This window comes from Vicugna pacos, chromosome 25 (assembly GCF_048564905.1).
Source record: "Vicugna pacos chromosome 25, VicPac4, whole genome shotgun sequence".
Classification (NCBI taxonomy): Eukaryota; Metazoa; Chordata; class Mammalia; order Artiodactyla; family Camelidae; genus Vicugna; species Vicugna pacos.
In genome coordinates this window covers 37,467,081-37,487,546 of record NC_133011.1, presented here as the reverse complement: position 1 = coordinate 37,487,546, position 20,466 = coordinate 37,467,081, and the positions used below count along the sequence as shown (strand labels likewise).

Below are 20,466 nucleotides of genomic sequence, written 5' to 3'. Positions count from 1 at the left end.
ACAGGTCCAAAATACTCTTTCTGAAACTCTTGAAGGTTCTGCATGATTCAGAATTCACTGTTTCTTCACTTTAGAGAGCCAGTGTAATCGGACGCATGTGCCACATGTCATGTAAGAGTCCAGTAGCACAGAGTTAAAGGCACTGATACTCCTGCCGTAGAACACAGCTGTTCACGCCAGCAGGTGTGAAGTCAGCCACATCAGTTCAGGCCAAGCTTTGCCATGAAATTAATTTCCTTCAGATTTAAAATAACAAACACACTTACCCATCTTCAGTACTTTGTAGATTTTGGAAACGAGGATAAAGGACTATGGCTCTGTCCTTTGTTGTCCTCATTTTAGAAGTGGGGAAGTTGCCTGAGACCACCGGATCGTGTGGGGCAGAGCCAGGCTCCAAGCCAGCAGCCTGGCTCCGGGGCCTGCGGTGTGGACGGTTCTTCCGGGTGGCCTCCAGCCGCAAGGACACCACTCAGCAGCCCTGGCAGGCACCCGCCGCCAGCCGCTCCTCTGGGAGGTCTGCACAGTCAGGGGTGTGAGATGTTGACGGGCACTGTGAGCGAGTTCCTTTGCAGCAGAAGTTTCATGGCACCAGAATTCTACATTACTTATTTAAATTACAGCATGTCTTGAGGTTATAAGGAAGGCTGCAAAAGGGGTTGTTATTTGCTGCACTAATCTGAGTGAACCCGTTCAAATAATGAATCAGTTCCCAGAACACAGCTGCTGTTCCCTGGCCCTTCATTTTAAACAAAAAGTCCAGGTAGTCTGTTACTCCACATTGATCTGCATAAGTGAATGTTACAGATCGTCCAGACGAGAGTTAGCGTCCGCGAGCGCTGGTGTCCAGCACACATTGGCCCCTGAGCTGCGCGGGCCCGGGGCGCAGTGGGGAGCCAGGGGCGCTTGGAGGAGCTGGAGGCGGCGGGGCCCGGGCCTGGGGACGGGTGGGGCTCTGCAGGACACACAGGCTCAGGGAGTCCACTCGGGCCTGGGAAAGAGCATGTGTGACGCCCGGGCTGTGAGGCGGGGGTCTCGGATTGCCCGTGTGGACATGACCCGAGCTGGTCGGTGGGGAGTGGATGAGGGGTTAAGGCACTGGCTCGGCCTCTCAGTGACTTCGGGTCCTGAACCAGAGGTTCAAGGCTGCCTGCTCGTTGGCTGTTAGTGTTGTTACTTTTAATTGAGATCATTACGTGCAGTGGACTGCACAGATCCTGAGTGTGCAGTTTGGTAAGTGCGTGTGACCCGTTCCCCATACAGAGAACATTCCTGCCACTCCAGATAGTTTCCAAGTCACGTCCAGAGTCCACTGATGGAGTTGTGTGAGAAACCCCCGGGGTTTTGCTCACGCTGCGTCCTGTGACTGCCTCACCGTGTCTGTCTCAGCTCAGGAGGACGTCCCCGGAGTTTGCTCCCGGCCCCTTCATTCCTCCTGTACATTTTATTTCATGTTTTCTCAAAGTGCGTGTCCTGCTTCCCCAGTAAGTCACCACCCGTCCGTCTGGAGCTTCCTGCCACTAACACGATGCGTCTCATTTTTACTGAACTTCTTAAAAAATTGTTGTTTCTGTGCGTGCAGTTGATTTTTAGGAATTTATCTTGTGTATCCCAGGACTTATCGCATGAAATCTATTTGACTAATTTCTTTGAATTTTTTGAATGTACAGTTGTCACCTTTTAAAAAGACATTTTGTTTCTTCATCTTCAGTATCTGTTATGAAACTCTTATTGTTTCTAGAGTATCTCTTGCCAACTTTAATATTAAATGGGTTCTCACCTGCTTTTCCTGCTTTTGTTTTTAAAGGTAACGTCTCCAATCATCCTCTCTGCTAAGTATAATGTTGGCCCTCTATTTAAACGATACTGTTTTACCTTTTTAAAAGGTTTAATGTGATGAGTTATGTGAAGCACTCATAACCACACTCCAGAGATAAGCCCCGACTCAAGACATAGCTGATCGTCCTTTTAAGGTCATGGTGTGTTTGGCTTGTGATGTTTTTATTAGAATTTCATATTGACATTCACAAGCAGGAATGACTGGCTTGCTGTCATTGTTAATGGTTTTAGGGTCAGAGCAATATTGGTGTCATAAGCTGAGGAGCCTCCCCAGTCTGGCGGGTACTGGTAGGTGGGTGGTGTAGGTGGCGGGGCTGAGAGCAGGCGGGCAGCCAGGGCGGGGCCTCTCCCAGCGTGAGTAACTGGGTGGGCAAGCCACGAAGGCAAGGAGGTGGGGGCGAGCAAATGTAAACACCAGAGCACTTAAAATTGTCCCCTCCAAGCTATGTTCCTTGTCACAGCCACAGTGATATTTCTAGAACCTGGCTCTGACACTGTCTCCGTCTGACTTAAAATCTGCCAATGTCCGCCCCAGGATGACCACCCGAGGTCCTCCATTCTGCCCGTCCTCGAGGTCCAGCCCTCCTAGACCAGCCCCTGATTATGACAGAGAGGCCAGAGCGGCGTACAAGGCCATCAGGGACCTGCCCAGGAAGATCTGGGGGAGAACATTCCAGGGAGAGGTCACACCGAGTGCAGGGCCCAGGGCGAGGTGGGAAGGAGCCAAGAACGTCTGAGGATCGGAAGGACAGCCGCAGTGGCCAGAGCTCAGTGCAGGCATGAGGGGCGCAGACCACGCGGGCCCCGTAGGCCAAAGGCAGGGTGCGGGGGACAGGAAGCGGAGAGCAGGCTGCAGCTCTGCAGCCCAGATAGTCCTTCCCATCCGCGACTCTGCCTTTCAGGAGGTGGTTTTGGAAGGAGCCCAGGCTTCAGAGTTGGCTAGATGAGAATTTTAAATCCTAGTTATTATGACCCTACATCGGTTGGTTAACCTCTTTATGCTTTAATTTGTCAATCTGTAAAATAGTTATAATTTCCTCTGTGAAGTGCAGTGATACTTTTCTGTAGGGTTGGGTTGAGGATTAAATGTATAACATGTGAACAGCAGAGGGGCAAGGAACACACCATTAATTTTTCCAAGGGCTTTTATCTCTCTGACTTGGTTTGTTCTCTGTAGCAGCCATGAGAGCTACGTTGATGAAAATCCAGGCTTCTGGGCCATACACCTCACACGACACAGTGCCCTTAGGCAGTCCCAACCAAAGACTAGTGTAACAGATAGGGCGAGAGGTTCTGGCCTCTTCAGGGTCCTGTAGGCACCGCTCGGGAACTGACATCCTCTCACTGGATTTCATATCTATAAGCCTGAACTCGGTTTGCTCTCGTTAGAGCTGCCTCGGGGATTCTCTTCGCCAGGAGCTGACGGGCCCGCTGGGCCTGGGCGTGGTGTGCTGCTCCGAGGAGGCAGGCTCTGCTGCGCCAAGTGAGGGAGGACCCTTCTGTTTCTTCTCTGAACCACCCTAGACCTGATACTCTTATAAAATAAAATAAAAAGCAGTCACTAGAAACAGGAAGTTTTTTGAGATGTACAAACTATAAGCCAAACTTTTTTATCATGAGCTCAAACAGACCTAAAAATTGCTGTTTCACATTACACTAGAAATTTCTAAAGATACGTGTCCTCTGCTCCTGTCTCGTCGTGACTTGGTGACAGTAAATGGTTCCTGATCCGCCCTGGTCCTTGGACGGGGCCTGCCGCGCCCTCCGGCGGGGTCAGCTGTGCACCCTGGTAGGGGAGTTATGTTCTTACTTGAAAAATTAGCTCTCATGTTGCTTTGCTGTCTAAACGGCCGTTAGTGATTCCCAGACTTTTCTGATAGATGAGAATCAACAGCTGTTTGCGGACGCCGCCTCCTGTCGTGTGGGGTTACTGTCCTCAGTAACAGCCTCTGCTGTCACTGAGGGCGCTGGCAAGTCCAGAGTCCCTCAGCCCCTCTTTCGGCACGCTCTTCACGCGGCAGGCTCCTGCCGGTCACACGGCCACTCTCTGCTCCCCTCTCTGCTGTTCCTTCAGCCCGAGCTGTTTCCAAGGTGGCTCTGTGCCTGCGAATCCACGGCTGTAGAAGCTCTCCTGCAAGGTGGCCAGAGGGTGCCAGAGCCTTGACTAGGCCTCAGTCTGTTCAGGGGACTTCCTGTCCTACTGGGTGCTGCTCAGAGATAGAGCAACTCTGTTTGCTGTCTGTCTTTATTAACTACTCTGAGCACAGAAATTTTCTAACAGTACTGTGCTAAAAACAGGACTTTAAGTTGAAGATGAGAAAGTTTGGGTACACAAAGCCTGCTTTGTGTTCTGAGACAGGACATGAATATTGGAGCTGTCTTCCTCGTAGCAGAGCCGCCAGCAGGAGTGAAAGCTGAACGCCCCGGCAGGGCGGAGCGCCGGCAGAAGGCCGCCTCCGGTCCTGCTTCTGCTCTGAGCAGGCCGGCCCCTCCCAGGTCTCTTACAAGCTCCAGATTTGAAGACACTGTGGGACAGGGGGAGAGGACTCCGAGGTGAAAACTGTAGTAAGTTTGGCGTTTCCTAGAGTGATGGAAGCAGCTGAAGAACAGAGGCCACACCTGAGCTCCTGGCCGCTGCGTCCCCAGACCCAGGAGTAGGGCCTTCGCTCTGGGCTGCTGCCTGAGAGGGCAGGGCACGCTTGCCCACGTGGGACAGAGCCTTCACAGCAGTGTGTCCTTGTGACGCCAGGAGCAGGGACCCCACCTGCCTAAGGACAGCAGGATGGATAAACACGCCACAGTGGGTGCTGCTCAGCAGTAGAAATGGGCCGGCCGGCTGCACAGCCGCAGGGACGCCCTTAGACACAGCGTCCGCGGAGGATGCCAGCCACCAGTGCTGCTTGTTCGACCATTGGTGTGATCTGGGCCAGGAGGCAGGCCTCGCCTGGTCTGGGTGCTGTGTTCGGCGGGTGGATGCAGACGTGAAAACATGTAGATCTTTACACTGAAGGTTTGAGGACTTTGTTGTGTGTAAGTTATACCTGAATTTAGAAAAGAAAGAAAAAAAAGAAAATGCATGCCTGATGGGGAAAATGATCAAATAACCCCAGACACTCTTTATGTCTACGACCGCTTTGAAGTACCGCTTTGAAGTACGATTGACTTGCTGGTTTCAGATGCACCACGTGGTGATTCAGGACTCTGGTGTTGCAGGGTGGTCATCCGTGCAGGACCGGCTGCCGCCTGTCGTCACACAGGCATCACCGTGCCCCCCACACTGCGCCACATCGCAGTGCCTTAGTTTATGACGGCAAGCTTGTACCTCAGTCTCCTCGCCTGTCACACTCCTCCCAGCGCCTTCCTCTCTGGCAACCACTGGTTTATTCTTTGTATCTGAGTCTGTTTCTGTTTTGTTATGTTTGTCCATTTGTTTTATTTTTTTAGATTACACGTGTAAGTGAAATCATACAGTATTTGTCTTTCTCCGTCTTATTGTACTCAGCACAATACTCTTTAAGTCCAACCATCTTGTTGTAAATGGCAAGGTTTCATTCTTTTTGGCAGCTGAGTAATATTCCATTGTGTGCGCACACATGTGTGTCATCTGTCAGTGGAGGCTCAGGTTGCTTTCTTATCTTGGCTATTGTAAATAATCCTGCAGTGAACATAGAGGTGCATGTATCTTTTCAAATTAGTCTTTTGGTTTTCTTCAGAAAAATACCCAGAACTGGACTTACCCAATCGTATGGTAGTTCTTTGTTTAGTTTTCTGAGGAGCTTCCATACGGTTTTCCATAGTGGCTGCTCCAATTTACATTCCTGTCAGCAGTGCATGAGGGTTCCTTTTTCTCCATATCCTCGTCAACACTTTTATTTGTTGTCATTTTGATAATAACCATTCTGACAGCTGTGAGGTGGTGTCTCACTGTGTTTGACTTGCATTTCCCTGATGGTTAGTGGTGCTGAGCGTCTCTTCACGTGCCTGTTGGCATCTGCACGTCCTCTTTGGGAAAATGTCTGTTCAAGTCATCTGCCCATTTTTAAATTAGGTTGTTTGGGGGTTTTTGATGTCGAGTTGTCGGAGTTCTTTGTGTATTTCAGATGTTAACCCCTTATCATATATATGATTTGCAAATATCTTCTCTCACTCAGCAGGCAGGCTTTTTGTTTTGTTGATAGTTTCCTTCACTGTGCAAAAGTGAAGTAGTTTGATGTGGTCCCATTTGTTTATTTTTGCTTTTGTTTCGCTTGTTTGAGGAGACAGATCCAAAAATGTATGGCTAGGACCAGTGTCAGAGGGCACTGCCTGTGCTTTCTTCTAGGTGTTTTATGGTTTCCAGTCTTTAATCCACTGTGCGCGGCAGGGTGGGTGGCAGTCGGCATGGGGGCTCCTTCGGGCTCCATGAAGTCGATGGCATCGTGGGGCTGGCTGGGCCACCACACAGCGCTGTTTCCTTGAGGAGAAAACACTCCAAGCTCCACACCTTGGTGGCACATGGCCTACTGTGTTTATCCTTCTGTTAGGGAAATTTGCTTACTCTTATTTCTCTGTTTGGTTTCTGTATTCTGGATGCACTGTGAGGGGGAAGCGTGTGATTGGACCATTTGCCGCTTTGGCAAGACAGTCAGACCAAGCCTTCCTCTGCCAGGACACAGGAGTTGGTGCCTCCCCCTGGGTGGGAGCTTCCTCGGTGAGAGGAACTGGCTCTGTGGCCAGGAAGCGAGGTGAAGCACACGTGCTCTGTGTCACGTGGGGTGGGCCTGCCAGCTGTGCGCGTGTGCGGAGACGGGGGCTTTGCGGGGGCAGCTGACCTGGGCTTGTCACCAGTGGGTTTTGAGAATTTGCCTGAAAGTGGGGAACTTCCACCTCTTCTCTTCGGAGGACAGTTGTGTTATAAAAAGGAGAGACTTCGTACAGAAACACGTCAGTGGTTCTCAAGCCGAGAATGAAACTGTCTGGTCTGCTTTCTTTCCTCCAGAAACCTGACGTGCGGCTCTCCCGAGGCAGCATCGACAGGGAGGATGGTCTTCAGGGCCCGGTAAGCAGCTGCCCGTGTGTTTGGCGGGGTCTGGACCGTCGTCCCGTGTCCTGAGACGGCCAAGTTTGCCGCTGTTTGTAATACAGGCACAGTAGTTGATTCTATAAGTAAAGTGAATGTTTCAGCCCAGGCTGCCCAGCATTTGCATCAGCTACGGAAGTGTCTGCCCCATTACTAATACAGTCTTTTCAGTAGCAGGCTGAACTCTCTGTGCCCCAGAGAAATAAGTATACACATTAACTGTTGCTACAACAACTTGTCACCTGCTACATTTTTATACTCTCGTTGTGTGGTTATGAAAGTTTCTACTGTCACAGAAAACCGGTTCAAGCAAGGTATTTTTCTTCTGGGTGTTGTGAGGAGAAATGCCTGAAATTCTGTTTAAAGAGCTAGCTTATTATTATTCCAAATGTATTTAAAGTCTGGTAGAAACACTCCCTAGTCTTCAGGGAGGCAGTTAAAATTGATTTGTTAGGATTTTCATCGGCAGACATCTGGTTAAAATAAATGCAAGTTTCTTTAAACACTTAAAGAAGTTCCCAGTAAAAATGGGAAACCTGTAGCTGCCAGGCAACAGACACAGGGAGATAAATCTCCATCCTAATAAGGCTTCTGAGTAGAAATAAACTATTTCATCTCTAGACACGCATGTGTACGTACACGAGACATGTCATCATCCGTCTCCAAGATGCGTAGTTTTCCTTCATCTCTGCAATAAAATCAGCTGCCTGTAAGATGTGTTCGATCTCCAGCACATGAAAGTTTGGCGTTTCCTGTCAGATATGCTGGCGCAGTGGGTGCTACAGAGTGTTGGGCGTTCCTTGGTCCACAAGCACAAGGTCATTCTGTTCCCCACTTAACATCACACAGGGTGCTCCTTCCTTACATTGAAACGATAACACGTAGCTGAAAGCACTTCCTCTAAGATCAGGAACAAGACAAGAACGTTCACTCTCGTCACTTTTATTCAACATAGTTTTGGAAGTCCTAGCCACAGCTATCAGAGAAGAAAAAGAAATAAAAGGAATCCAAATTGGAAAGGAAGAAATAAAACTGTCACTGTTAACAGATGACATGATATATACATAGAACATCCAAAAGATGCCACCAGTAAACTAACAGCTCGTCAATGACGTCAGTAAAGTCGCAGGATACAAAATTAATAAACAGGAATCTGTTGCATTTCTATACACCAACAACAAACGATCAGAAAGAAAAATTAAGGAGACAGTCCCATTTACCATCTCATCAAAAATAAGATACCTAGGAGTAAACCCACCTAAGGAAGTAAGAGACCTGTAGGCAGAAAACTATAAGACGCTGATGGAAGAGATTGAAGACGACAGAGATGGAAAGATACACTGTGTCGCTGGATTGAAAGAAGTTATATTGTTAAAATGACCACACGACCCAAGGCAATTTACAGATTCAGTGCAACCCCTATCAAAATACAAATGACATCTTTTACAGAACTAGAACAAGTTTTAAAGTTTGTATGGAAACACGAAAGATCTTGAATAGCTGAAACAACCTTGAAAAAGAATGGAGCTGGAGGAATCACACGCCCTGGCTTCAGACAATACTACAGAGCTACAGTAATCAAAACAGTGTGGTATTAGTGCAAAAACAGACACATTGATCAATGGAACAGAATAGAGAGCCCTGAAATAAACCCAGACACCTACAGTCAATCTCTGACAAAGGAGGCAGGAAGACACAGTGGAGAAGACGGTCTCTTCAAGACATGGTGCTGGAAAACTGAATGAAATGAAATGAATACCTGTAAAAGAATGAGATTAGAATGTTCTGTAACACCATTTACAGAAAATAACTCAAAATGGATTAAAGACCTAAATGTAAAACCAGAAACCATGAAACTCCTAGAGAAGAACACGGGCAGAACACCCTTTGACATAAGCGATCGCAGCGTTTTTTGCTATTATACGCAATTACAGTCAAGTGGGACCCAATTAAACTTAAAAGCAAAGGAAACCACTGACAAAAACGTAAAGACAGTCTACTGAATGGGAAAAAATATTTGCAAATATGATTGGGGTTAATAGTCAAAATATATAAACAGCTCATACTACTCAACATCAAAAAAACAAATAACACGATTAAAAAGTAGGCAGAAGACCTGAATAGCCTGGCCGTGGGGGGCCTCCTCTCCTCCGGGGTCTGGTTCAGGTTGTGGGGCCCATACACGCGCTGACCACTGCGGGCTCTTTCTCTTCTGTCCTTTGTTAAAATAGCTCTCTTTGTGGCCCCCTTCCCACTGACGTGTCTGAAAGTGCACGGGCTTCGGGGAGAACCCTATATCCAGAGAGCAGTGTGGGCCTGTGAGCAGGTCTGAGCTCGTCAGCAGACGCAGCTCACTGCCTCACGGAGGCTGATCCCGCCTTTGTGCATAAAGAGTAAAAACAAAAACTATTTGGGTTTTCAAGATAGCATCCAAGTAGGCAGCTTGCTCACCTTGTGACCGCCATCCCATGGTGGGTGAGTGTTGTTGGCCTCGGTGTGCACGTGGGCAAACCACAGCCCCAGATGGGCGAGTGGCCCCTGCAGGGCCGGCCCTGGACGCGCGAGGGGACTGGCACCCCCTCAGACTCGTGCGCGGGGGGCCCTGGGTGCCGCCCGGCCCGGCGTGTGCACCTGCTGATTGAGCCACAGCGCTCTCAGAGTAGGACGTCGCAGGGAACGCACTTCTTGTTACCTGAGTCTTTGTGTTTCACACCTTTCACTGCCTGGGTCAGCGAGTGCAGCGTGTGTCTCTGTAAAGCTGGGGCCCATGTCCCTCTGCCCTCTGCTCACTTACTCTCCCGTCTGCCAGCGCCTGGGTTCCTCACGCTCTGCTCTCCTGGGGCCCTGTCTCCGGGTTGCTCCCCTCCCAGCCTGCACGGCTTCCCAACTCCTACCCTCTGCTCAGGGCTATGGCCAAGAGGCCTGACCTTCCTGTTACACTTGCACTTTCCTCATCTTCCACCCCACACCCGTCTCTTCTCACTGGACGCGGCCCCTCCGCACCCCGGGCAGCATGCCGTCCTGTGTGCTTGCTGTTACCTCCCACTTCTCTGCGCTGTCGGCTCCGGAAGGCCAGCACCTTGTTCTGGGCTGGAACAGTGTCGAACAGCAGGTGTTCAGTAACTGTCAAATAAAGGGCTGGTGGAAAAGTGGTGCACACAGTCAGCGTGGAAGGAATCCTCCTTCTTTACGCCTTCCAGCTCGGAGGGTTTTGCAAGTCTTCAGAATCAGGAGCGTCTCGTGGCGCGTTGGAAGCAGCTGTGATTCTGGGAGAGGAGCAGTTGTAACAGTGTGTGCCATTTCTTGGTCCTTGCGTTTCGAAGAAATGGATCTCTTCTCAGTAGAAAATAAAGCACCTTCAAATCGATGTATTTTAACGAGTCTGTTATTTTAAAATGAGCAAGGAAAGTCTTTCCAGAAGTGTAGTTCCACAGCTATTTCTTCCCGCTCGGCGAGCCTCGGGTAGCTAGTTGGATTGCAGTTGCAGGGGTAGCTGCCTGCAGCAGGACAGGTCTCCTGTGGAGCTGTCCTTCCATCCTGTCCTGGGGGCGGAAGTCACGGCCTGTGGTTTGGCTTCTTGACTTGGCCTGTGGCTTGTCCAGAACCAACGGAGGTGTCCCATCACGTCCCACTGCACTTTACGTCATAGACATAATTTCTTCAGGCAACTGCCCCCGTCCGTGATCCCACCATGTCCTGTGCTTCCTCCCCAGCCCTTACCCCACACCCTGTGGGCATTATTTGCGTATTAGCCTAATCCCCCAACTGAGGCCATGCAGGCGGGCGCCTCCTCCCGCCTCGGTCTCTGAGCCCAGCGTTCAGCACAGGTGTCAGAGGTGGGTGAAGGGGGTGGGAGGGGAGGGTCGTTACCCTGTAAGTGCGCTGAGCAGACTTTCCTTTTCCTGCAGACTGGAAACCAGCACATCTATCAGCCTGTGGGCAAACCAGGTAAGTGGAGAAATGAATTGCGTGTCCCAGAATTTGTGTGATGTGGAAGGAGCGGGGCTTTGAAGTATGTCGCTTCTTAGCTCTGGAGCACCTCATGACCTGGTCGCACTTGTCCTCTACAGACATGGCGAGTGTGACGTTTACTAAATTCAGCCCATGTCGAGAACACTGAAAACAGAGTTCGTTGCTCTGATGCATCAGAAATGCCTGTGGAGGGTCCGCGTGTGTCTGGGGCTTGTTTCCTTCCTCTTCACCGCGTCACTGAGCGGGACCCATTCCCTTTTGCAGACCCTGCAGCTCCGCCAAAGAAACCGCCGCGTCCCGGAGCCCCCGGCCACCTGGGCAGCCTCGCCAGTCTCGGCAGCCCTGGGGACAGTTACAACGAGGGGGTCAAGGTGAGCCTGGGCGAGGACCCTGCCACGCGCAGCGGGGCCGGGGCTGGGGCCGGGGGTGGGATAGCCCGTGCTGAAGCCCTCTCACAGTCGGCGAGCGCTCCTGGGAAGCCGTCTTTCCTGCTTCCCTCACGTGAGGAATTTTAGGGCCTTAGTCGGAGCCCCGCTTTCTGAGTACGCTGTCTCACCAGACAGGATGTTTCTTTAACATTGGTGCTGGGACGGCGTCTGGTTTAAAGAATGGATCACACACCTGTAATCCAAGAATTAAGGCCTTCTTTAGGCTCACTGTCGCCAAGGCTGCCCGTGTGGCCCCTCGGTCTCCATCTGGGGCCAGAGCTGCGTTTGCAAAGCCTCGTGTGCGGGGCTGTGGGCGGTGGGGGGAGAGGGGAGGCGTGGCGTGGAGACTGCAAGTGCCACCTCATCCTCCTCGCACCCGCTTCAGGCGGGCACTTTCTGCTTCCCACCAGACAGACCACCTGTCAAAGTACATCCTGTTCCTCAGTTCCCCCGTACGCTTTTCCTTCACATTTTAGTGTCTCTGAAATCAGGCTAGTGTGTGAATCCAGCTGGCGGTGTGGCTTTCCTCCGCAGTGGTGTGTAGCGAAAAGGTGCATCTTAGAGTCCAGTACCTATGGTATCAGTTAAGACTGACTTTGTTTCACGAATAACCACCGCTTACTGAGTGCCAAGTGCTGGGATGGGCCCGGCCCATGTGTTTGAAATCCTCACATCAGCTCACGGGCGGGGTTATTATTTTTCCCACTTGTCACACGAGACAGCTGAGGTTCACAGAGATAAAGGGCGTGTTCAGGGTTACAACCTCCCCGTAGCTGTCCACATGGGCGGTGTGTGCTTCTGCTCCAAGTGCCCCTCCAGGGCCGACGGCTGATCCCTGGATAGAAGCAGGTGCACTGCCAGTTCGGGGCATCAGAGAGGTTGTCCCCGGGCAGAGGAAGTGTCATCTCCAGGCACAGGGTGTGAATCAGCCCGCGGTCCAGAGGGTGGTGACCAGGGAGGGAGTGACCGGCACCGTCTGGGACCAGCCTGCTCCCTGCTGGCTGGGTCCTCAGCTCCTGGAAACTGGGGCGCTGGTCCGGAGCACTGCCTGGGGCTTGGCTCCCCCAGCTCCTGGGCCTCCAGTCCCAGGAAACCTCCCCACAAGCCTGCAGGCATCACAGAGGAGCAAAGGAGGACACAACCTTTCCTAATGTGGCTTCTTGACATAAATTTAGAAAGAAAAGAGAGAAACTGGGTTAATGAACTTTTTTCATTTTCATAAGGAAAAGAAGAAACTTCCAAAATGGTTTATATTGCAATGAAAGACCAACTTTAAAAGTAGATCAGACACCAGCTTAGCATTCTGACCTATATTCATTTTTTACATTTGGAATAACGTGAATGAATGTAATTGGGAAATACCCTTGTTATAGGGGATTAAGCAAGTAGGAATCTTAATAGAAAGAGTAAGCTTACTTAAAATACACTCAGTAAACATCTTAAAATAATAAGTATGACATGTATGTCTCTATTTCTTCATTACCCATCTGTTTGGAAGTGGTTATCAAATCCAGTCTAAAAGAACAGTACTGTTTTAATACAGAAATGCTCACTGTTAACTGGGTATAACTGAAATAATTCATCCAAATTATGTTTAGCCAGAAACCAGCCTCAGTTTCTCCTTGGTGGCTTCACAGTTTGGTCCCGAGCTGAGTCTTTATGGACCGTGTCCCCGCGGGTGGTTGTGTTTTCTAACCGCCTGCCAAGGAGACTCCAGGTGGATGAGCCCCGGGGAGCAGGGAAGCAGGAGTGGGTGTCTCCAAACCAAGCCGGTGCTTCAGGGGGCTCCGTGCACGGTCCCTGAAAGCGTGAGGGTGCTGCGCTGACAGGAGTCGGGCAGAGCATAAGCCCAAAAGGACAGGTTGGAATACACCACCCTCCCCCTCCTGGGGTCTGGAACCGTTGAAGTTCTTCTGCAGGAGCCCTGTCTGTGGCACCCCCCGTTCATGTTGGTCCCCTCTGAACTGTGCCCCTGCTCCATGAGCAGAGCTCCACATGCCTCCTCAGCGCAGAGGAAAACGCAGAGACGCCTCCTCTTCGAAATGATTGGTTACGAGTAACCACCCTCTTTCCAGTGCACAGACAATAACGCACCTGGAAGATGGAACCTCCCGGTTCAGGATTCTGCTAAACTTCTGTACCAAAGGGCATACTTTTCAGACAGCACTGAAGAAAGAACAAGATACCCTTATTTCCCCCAATTAACTTATTTAGCCTTCCAAGTCACAGTAGAGCAGCTTTGGTTTAAGTAGAGAAGAAAACATTCAATAAAGCTTCTAAGTTTTAAAGGGAAAGGGTTTAAAGTAACCGTAAGAACTGGTTCAATGAAGGGCTTTCTGTTTTAGTTTGTTTTCGTTTTGTTTTAAAAATAAGCTCCTGATGTCTTTAAACACAGCCCCAAGCCAGGCGTCTTCTCCACCTCAGGACGGCTGAGAGCCCGTCCCCGAGGGTGGGGACGCTGGCGGCGGGGCAGGGCGTGAGGCTGCTGTTCCTCACGAGCCGCTCAGAGTCCGATGGGCAGTTAGTTTCCCGTGATTACGAGCATAGATGCGCCTTCTTTCTTTTTAAAAGACCCTTAATTCTTTGTATCCTTGCATGGCTGCCAGATTGTCACTCTCGGCTTTGCATGCTGTTTTCCTCACTTACTCATGGGGACAAGCATGGTGCACGGCAGAGCCCTACTGAGCACGCAGTGCCCTGAGCGGAGGCCCGGTGGCCGTGCTCGGATGGCCCTGCACTGAGAGGCGGCAGGCGGAACCGCGTGCCTCCTGCCCTGCTCGGGTTTTTACTGGGGGGTGTCTGCTGCCTTTATTAATACTGTTTTTCTTTTTTCCCTTTCTCTGATAAATTTCTTTAACTTGTCCTCACCTTCCGTTCGACAATAGCCGTGGAGGGTAAGCACATGGTGTCTGTGTGTCTGTCCAGCTCTTTATCACACCCAGCTCTGCATGTGACTCTGGACCAGGAGTCGGGAAGCCTGGGGAGGGCTCTTTTGCTTGGCTCATCACCAAAAGCAGCATTTACATGTGCCCAAGAGTGAGACGTGAACATCTTTGCAGTGACGGACTATCCCAGACTCGGCACACGCAAGTTGCAGGCTCCTGGGGCAGTCAGCCCAAGGGTTCAGAAGTGGGCACAGAGTTTTAGGCTGAGCACTAACAGCAGACTCTTGAGTGAGCAGCTACTGGGTGCTGTAAGTTAGTGTTCTTAAAGTAGACATACACTGTCCTTTCTGTGCCTAGTGTGGCCAATTTGAATTCTTAAGTCCACTGAAGGTTCCCCAGAGGCCTTGTGCAGCCTTCAGGGCACAGGTTGTCTTGGATAACATGGGCTGGAGTCCCTCTGTGCCCCAGCCCTGGTGTGGGCACCTTTATGTAAGTTCCTTCGTTTCACCCCTGTCAGGACTGCAGAGTGTGGGAGCAGGGCCCCCCCCAGCAGCGCAGCACCTGCAGGGCTCTGGCCTCCGCAGAGATCTGCAGGCAGGCAGTGTCACTTAAAGAAGACTCATGCTGGTCACTTTGTATAATCGTCCAGGAACACACGTTCCCACCGGTGGTTTGAAGGCCACGAGCCCCAGCCCCAGAGGCTTCACTGCAGCATTCAGACGAAGTGGAACTTCTTAGTCTTAATGTGGAGCACTTGACCTCCTGGCCAGCTTTCTCTAAACTCCTCAAGGAGATGTAGAGTATATGGGTTCTTTCTCTTTTGGTGAATGATCTTGAGGGGACAATAAACCACTTCTCCGAAAGAATCTGGGGCTTTTAGTATAATGTGTGATTCTGTCTTATTTCCTTTAACTGAGCTCAAAGTTGGAAAAAGTTACACCTCATTTATTTGTCACTTGGATGAACTACTTTACTGTCATCCTCAAACTGAACCGTGTCCCCTATGACAAGAAAATCAGCTCTGTGTTCTGCTTTGATCTCTTTTAAAGTCCCTTTCTCCCCAAGTTGCGGTGATACGGCGCCACCTATGGAGAATAGAAAGGTAATCGGCTTCTGTGTTGGCAGCTTCAGCCCCAGGAGATCAGCCCCCCTCCCACTGCCAACCTGGACCGGTCCAACGACAGGGTGTATGAGAACGTGACGGGCCTGGTGAGGGCGGTCATCGAGATGTCCAGCAAGATCCAGCCAGCTCCGCCGGAGGAGTACGTCCCCATGGTGAAGGTGAGCGCAGGCCCGCATGTGGGCTTGTGCGGTGGGTCAGGCCTGATGCTCAGGCATCTGCCCCACGCGGTGACCATGACCCTGGGATGGGACTGTCCTGGGGGAGCAGAGCCCCTCGGTAACCTCTGCTCACACAGATCATCTTGTGTGAAAAAAGCAAGAACACTGACTGTGATGCCGTCATGTGAAGTTGGACAGTGGCATCCTTTCTGCCAGCGCCGTGAGGCCTCTAGGAGGCCTGGGGAGAGAACGGGGTCCTTGAGCCCATGGGGGAGGTGCCGCCAGGTCCAGGCGCTGGCGGGTGGGCGTCGGAGCCGTGAGGGTGCAGCGAACTGCGGAGGGCCCAGCACTGCTCTCCCCGACGTCCATGCGGCCCCTCCTCGGGCGGCAGGGCCGTGAGTGTCAGAGCTCTGAATCTTCAGGGAGAAGCAGCCTTGTTACTTAACGAGATCAGGCTCAGCGTGAGGAAAAGAAAGACAGGTTTTCCTCCAAGTGGTGGAAACGAAGCAAGTCGTGTAAGTGGAAGGGGAAGTTGTCATTGCTGGCATGAAACTCCTTCACGTGTGTCCTGACACTGGTGTGATCCTGTCTGCTAGGAGGTCGGCCTGGCCCTGAGGACGTTGTTGGCCACCGTGGACGAGACCATTCCTGCCCTGCCAGCCAGCACCCACCGTGAGGTAGGGCGCGGCTCTCCCCTCAGCGCGGGCAGGCCTTCATCCCGAGGACAGTTGGGGGTGTTGCCTGCCTGGGCCTGGCTGTTCATCCAGGAGTGGTGTGACCATGTTGGGTTCTGGCCTGAAGGACGGGGTGAAGGGTGCAGGTGCCGGGCGGGTCTTGCGATGGAGCCCCTGGAGGAGAGGATGAAGCGGAGGCAGCGGGCATGGTCGGGGGGCGCATCCCGCCCTCCCTACTTGAGTTCCTCTGGAAGATTAGAGTTGGCAAGGGGCCCTGGTATTCCACGTCAAACAGCGATACAAAAATTCCTCGTGGGCAGGAAGTACATTGGAGTCCAGGCCGGCACAAGCCCCGCTCACCTCCCGCAGCTCGCCTCCAGCTCCCACCGCCACGGTTCTCCTCTGTCCCTCAGCCCAGCAGGCACCGTGTGTGTTTGTCTGTTTTTGTTTTCTTGGTTCTTATTTTAAAATGATTTCAAACTTGTAGAAAGGTTTCAAGAATAGTACAGAGAATTTTCAAGCGTGCTTACCCCAGCATCTCTTCACTTGCACACACGCGGCAGCTGCCTCTCCTGAGCCGTTGGGCACAGGCTGTGTATCGCGCCCTCTGACTTCCCTGTTTCCAATTGCGTTTTCTGTTCTCTGACCTGCACACTGCCCCTCCCGGAGCTCAGCACTGACTAGTGTGCTCCTCTGGTTGCCAGGTCCCGGTCCAGTTTCATCAGTCACCCAGAAATGCTTTTTCCTCTGGTTCCAGACAGTCCAGGGCTCGTGTTTCCCCCGACATCACACGGCGGGTCTGTAAGCCTCTCTTCTGGACAGTTCCTCAGCCCCTCTGTCCTCCGAGATAGAAGGCAGAGCGGTCCTCGAGTTGAGTGGTGGAGTCTGTGAAGGCCCACGTTTCCTGTTAGGCTGAGGTTTGCGCCTGCGGTGATGCTGCGTCCTCCTCGGAGGCCGTGTCCGACAGCACATCCAGCTGTCAGGACGTGCGGGGCAGGCGTCACAGCTGGTCCTCCATAAATGGCATCAATTTGCCTGCACGGCATTACTGAAGTCGTTCTGAAGAACGCCTCAGACCGGTGGCCACAGCGTAGCTTTCTGTTTGCCTACAGTTAGGGGATTAGCTAGTTTATCTGCTCTGTTAGCACTTTAATTGGTTTGCACGGTGAGCAAAATTTTTGTCCACAAGTGGAGAAGCTGAAATGTACCCTCACAAATGAATATTTTGCCAGGATGGTTTCTGAATTCCTGCTGTGACGATCAACCTGAGATGGTCTCTGCGCCAGCCCTGATCCCTCTGCTGCCACCCCCCTCCTGGGGCCCCTCCCCACCTGCTTCCCATGGGTCACCAGAGGCCACGCCCCCCAGTCCTGACCCCCTCAGCGAGACCCCCAGATCTTCTCTGCTGCCCTGAGTGCAGCCACCCAATGGTGTCACCCACCTGCTTGTGTTTCACGGACCCTTTTTCTCCTTGGCATTTCTCCCCCCCGCTCAGAGATCCGAGTGTCAGATACCTCCCACACCCTGTGCTTTTAGTGGACCCGCTACCTGAGCGCTGGTCCCCCGTCTGCTGGATGTCTGCCTTGGTCGTCCACTCTGCTGCCTCAGTCTGTGGGCCCAACCACATGCTCCGCACCCCTTCGCACCAGGAGCCACCCTCCTACGGTCACTGTCAGGTCCCAGCTGGGGCCTCGCTGCTCCGTCCTCATGCCCGTCTCCTCCCTGAGTCACCGCTTAGCCACTTGCTCTGCCTCCCGGCTCTCCTGCCCTCCCGCTCACCTTCCACACGGCCACCGGCGCCATGCAGACTGTGTTGCTCCCCTTCCCAAAAGTCTCTGAGGCCTCCCGCTGCCAGGTTCAGCAGGACAGGCCAGCCTGGTGTCTGCGAGGCCCTTCCCATTGGAGCCGGCCTGCCTGTGCAGCCTGGGCCGAACTCACACCAGTTCTCCTTGTCAGTCCCTTTGCACCTCCGAGGGAGTGAGCTGCTCGCTGCTCTGTGTCCCCTTCTGGGGTGACGTTCCCGGTGTGTACCAAGTGCACGCTTCTCCCACACTGGACCTGAGTGCCAGCCTGTCCAGGTTGTCCTTGTAGCACAACACCAAGGGCTTGTGCACAGCCAGTGCTCAGTAACTCAAGAGAGCAAGTGGGTACACCTTCGGTGATTGAGTGAACAGGCAGGAAGGATGGTGAGACACCCCAGGCAAAGCTTTCTCATCCTGTGGGCACATTCCGTGGCCTCTTCCACCACCACTGCCCCCACTGCCGACTCTAGTCAGTTCAGAATGGTCTAGGGTTTACATCACGATGGGGCAGGAGTGTCTCGTGACTTCCTGACACCAGCCCTTGTGGGGAGACAAAGGTCTTGAAGTCGGTGCAGTAGAGAGCGCGCAGGCCTGCAGGTGCAGGCCGGGTGCTGTCCTGCCCTGGACGCACCCTGGCGGGGGCCCAGCCAGTCACTCCACACCTCAGTTGTCTGCTCTGCCAGGAGAGACTCTGGTCCAGGGACCTCGGAGGCTCGGTCAGACTCTGGAAGGAAAAGCCCTCCCGAGCCCTGCGATGGATTCAGTCGGAATAGTGCAGGCCAGGTGGAGGCCGGGGTGGTGGGGTTGCCGCGGGCTCTCAGGAGAGGGCAGAGGCCGCTGTGCCCGAGCGCACGCAGTGGAAGCAGTGAGTCTCCCCAGAAGACTTGTTTAAGGGGAAGAAAGAAGGCTTCTGAGGAAGGTGCGTAGAAACTCCCTGAGAGCCCTCGGAGGCGGCTGTCCTGACTGTCTTGTCCTTGCAGATCGAGATGGCCCAGAAGCTGCTGAACTCTGACCTGGGCGAGCTCATCAGCAAGATGAAGCTGGCCCAGCAGTACGTCATGACCAGCCTGCAGCAGGAGTACAAAAAGCAGATGCTGACAGCTGCGCATGCCCTGGCCGTGGACGCCAAAAACCTGCTGGACGTCATCGACCAGGCCAGACTGAAGGTGCTCGGCCAGACGAGGCCGCACTGAGTGCCCGGGCCCGCCCGGCGACGCCCTCCCGCCCAGGTGCCAGTACGCGCGGCGCCAGCTCTGGGTCTGGCGGCTGGTGACTCTTCGCCCTCATACAGTTCAACTGCATTTTGATTTGGGTTCAGTTTTTGTTTTGGTTCTTTAATCATGGTGTTCAGAAAAGTCCGGGATCCAAAATGTGGCATTTTTCTGAGGATAGAAGTTGTACGTGAGAAGTTCTGAGAATCGTGAAGAAGAGAGTTTGTTCACATTAGGGTATGCTTTCATGGAAATGGCCACGGCGGTGATGCGGTGATTCCTGAACCAGCCTGGCTGCATTTTGGAAGGAGAGGAGGAAGTGGAGAATTCCAGGAAACCCACGGGGCTGAGAATTCTCTGCCTCCGACAGACTCACTGTCCAGACTGGGGTTTTTGTTGTTAGAACTTTCTTCAGTTGCAAGATGCTAATACCACTTTACAAAGGAAGAATATAAAAGCTATATTTTGAAGACTTGAGTCATTTCAAAGAAAACCAGCCCCTTCCTGCTGTTTCCCTCCGTGTGGGTCCATGGGGCATCTGGTCGGAAACTAGCCGTAGAACGCACTAAAAACTTCTGTCTTTCTTCAGCAGAACGACGTGCCAGTTTTTTGTAGCAATGCCGTTTCTCTTGGAAGAATGCTTTGTACCAGAGCACCTCCAGCTGCATCAAGAAGACGTTCTGGAACCATCCCTGTTCTCCATTTTTATATAATTTATAAAGAAAGATTAAAGCCATGTTGACTATTTTACAGCCACTGGAGTTAACTAACCTTTCATTGTGTCTCTTCCCAGGAGAGAATTGAGCAAAGCAGAGATTTGGTTTCCTTTTGATGTCCAGTTTTACCATCCACTCTGTTAAATTCTTTTGGAAAATATACCTTCCCTTTAGTTTGTTGGGGGATGTAAATTATTCTCAGGAAGAATATAATGAACTGTACAGTTACTGTGACCTAGTAAAAAGGTGTTACCAGTAGCGTCTGGGTGTAACAGCCTTTCTCTTGGTTCTGTTCCTTCAAATCGTTTGAAGTTTCTCAGGTGACTTTTCAGATAAAATTACACACAGGAGAGCTCCCAATAATTACTAGTTTCTTTTTTCTTTGTCTTCTAGACAAGTCGAGAGCATTATGTAGAAGGAGGGCCCAGTATAAGCCAACCTTCTTGTTCCGTGTCCCCCTGGCACTGCCGCCGCCATCCGGCCTCCAGAAAGCTGTTTCCTTGAAGTGCCCTCATCGAGGGAGTTGTTACCACGCAGTCCCCCGGGCCCCCCCTAATCTGGCTGGGCCGTAGGACTGGGGTCTCCAGTGCTGGGGCCTGGGG

General features: G+C 52.0%; 1 protein-coding gene across 15 annotated transcripts in view; it reads left to right on the top strand.

Annotated features, from left to right (window-relative positions):
- PTK2 (protein tyrosine kinase 2) overlaps positions 1-20,122 on the top strand; it is a 200,064-nt gene extending 179,942 nt beyond the window's left edge. For 13 of the 15 annotated variants that reach the window (XM_072949793.1, XM_072949788.1, XM_072949789.1 and 10 more), the window contains 6 exons: positions 6,815-6,874; positions 10,804-10,843; positions 11,132-11,238; positions 15,306-15,461; positions 16,058-16,138; positions 18,918-20,122. In XM_072949793.1, the coding sequence (XP_072805894.1) occupies positions 6,815-6,874; positions 10,804-10,843; positions 11,132-11,238; positions 15,306-15,461; positions 16,058-16,138; positions 18,918-19,130 (657 nt within the window). In that variant the 3' untranslated portion in view covers positions 19,131-20,122. The remainder of the gene's footprint in view (positions 1-6,814; positions 6,875-10,803; positions 10,844-11,131; positions 11,239-15,305; positions 15,462-16,057; positions 16,139-18,917) is intronic. The other 2 variants (XM_072949787.1, XM_072949786.1) reach the window with 1 other exon arrangement.
- The last annotated feature ends 344 nt before the right edge of the window (positions 20,123-20,466 follow it).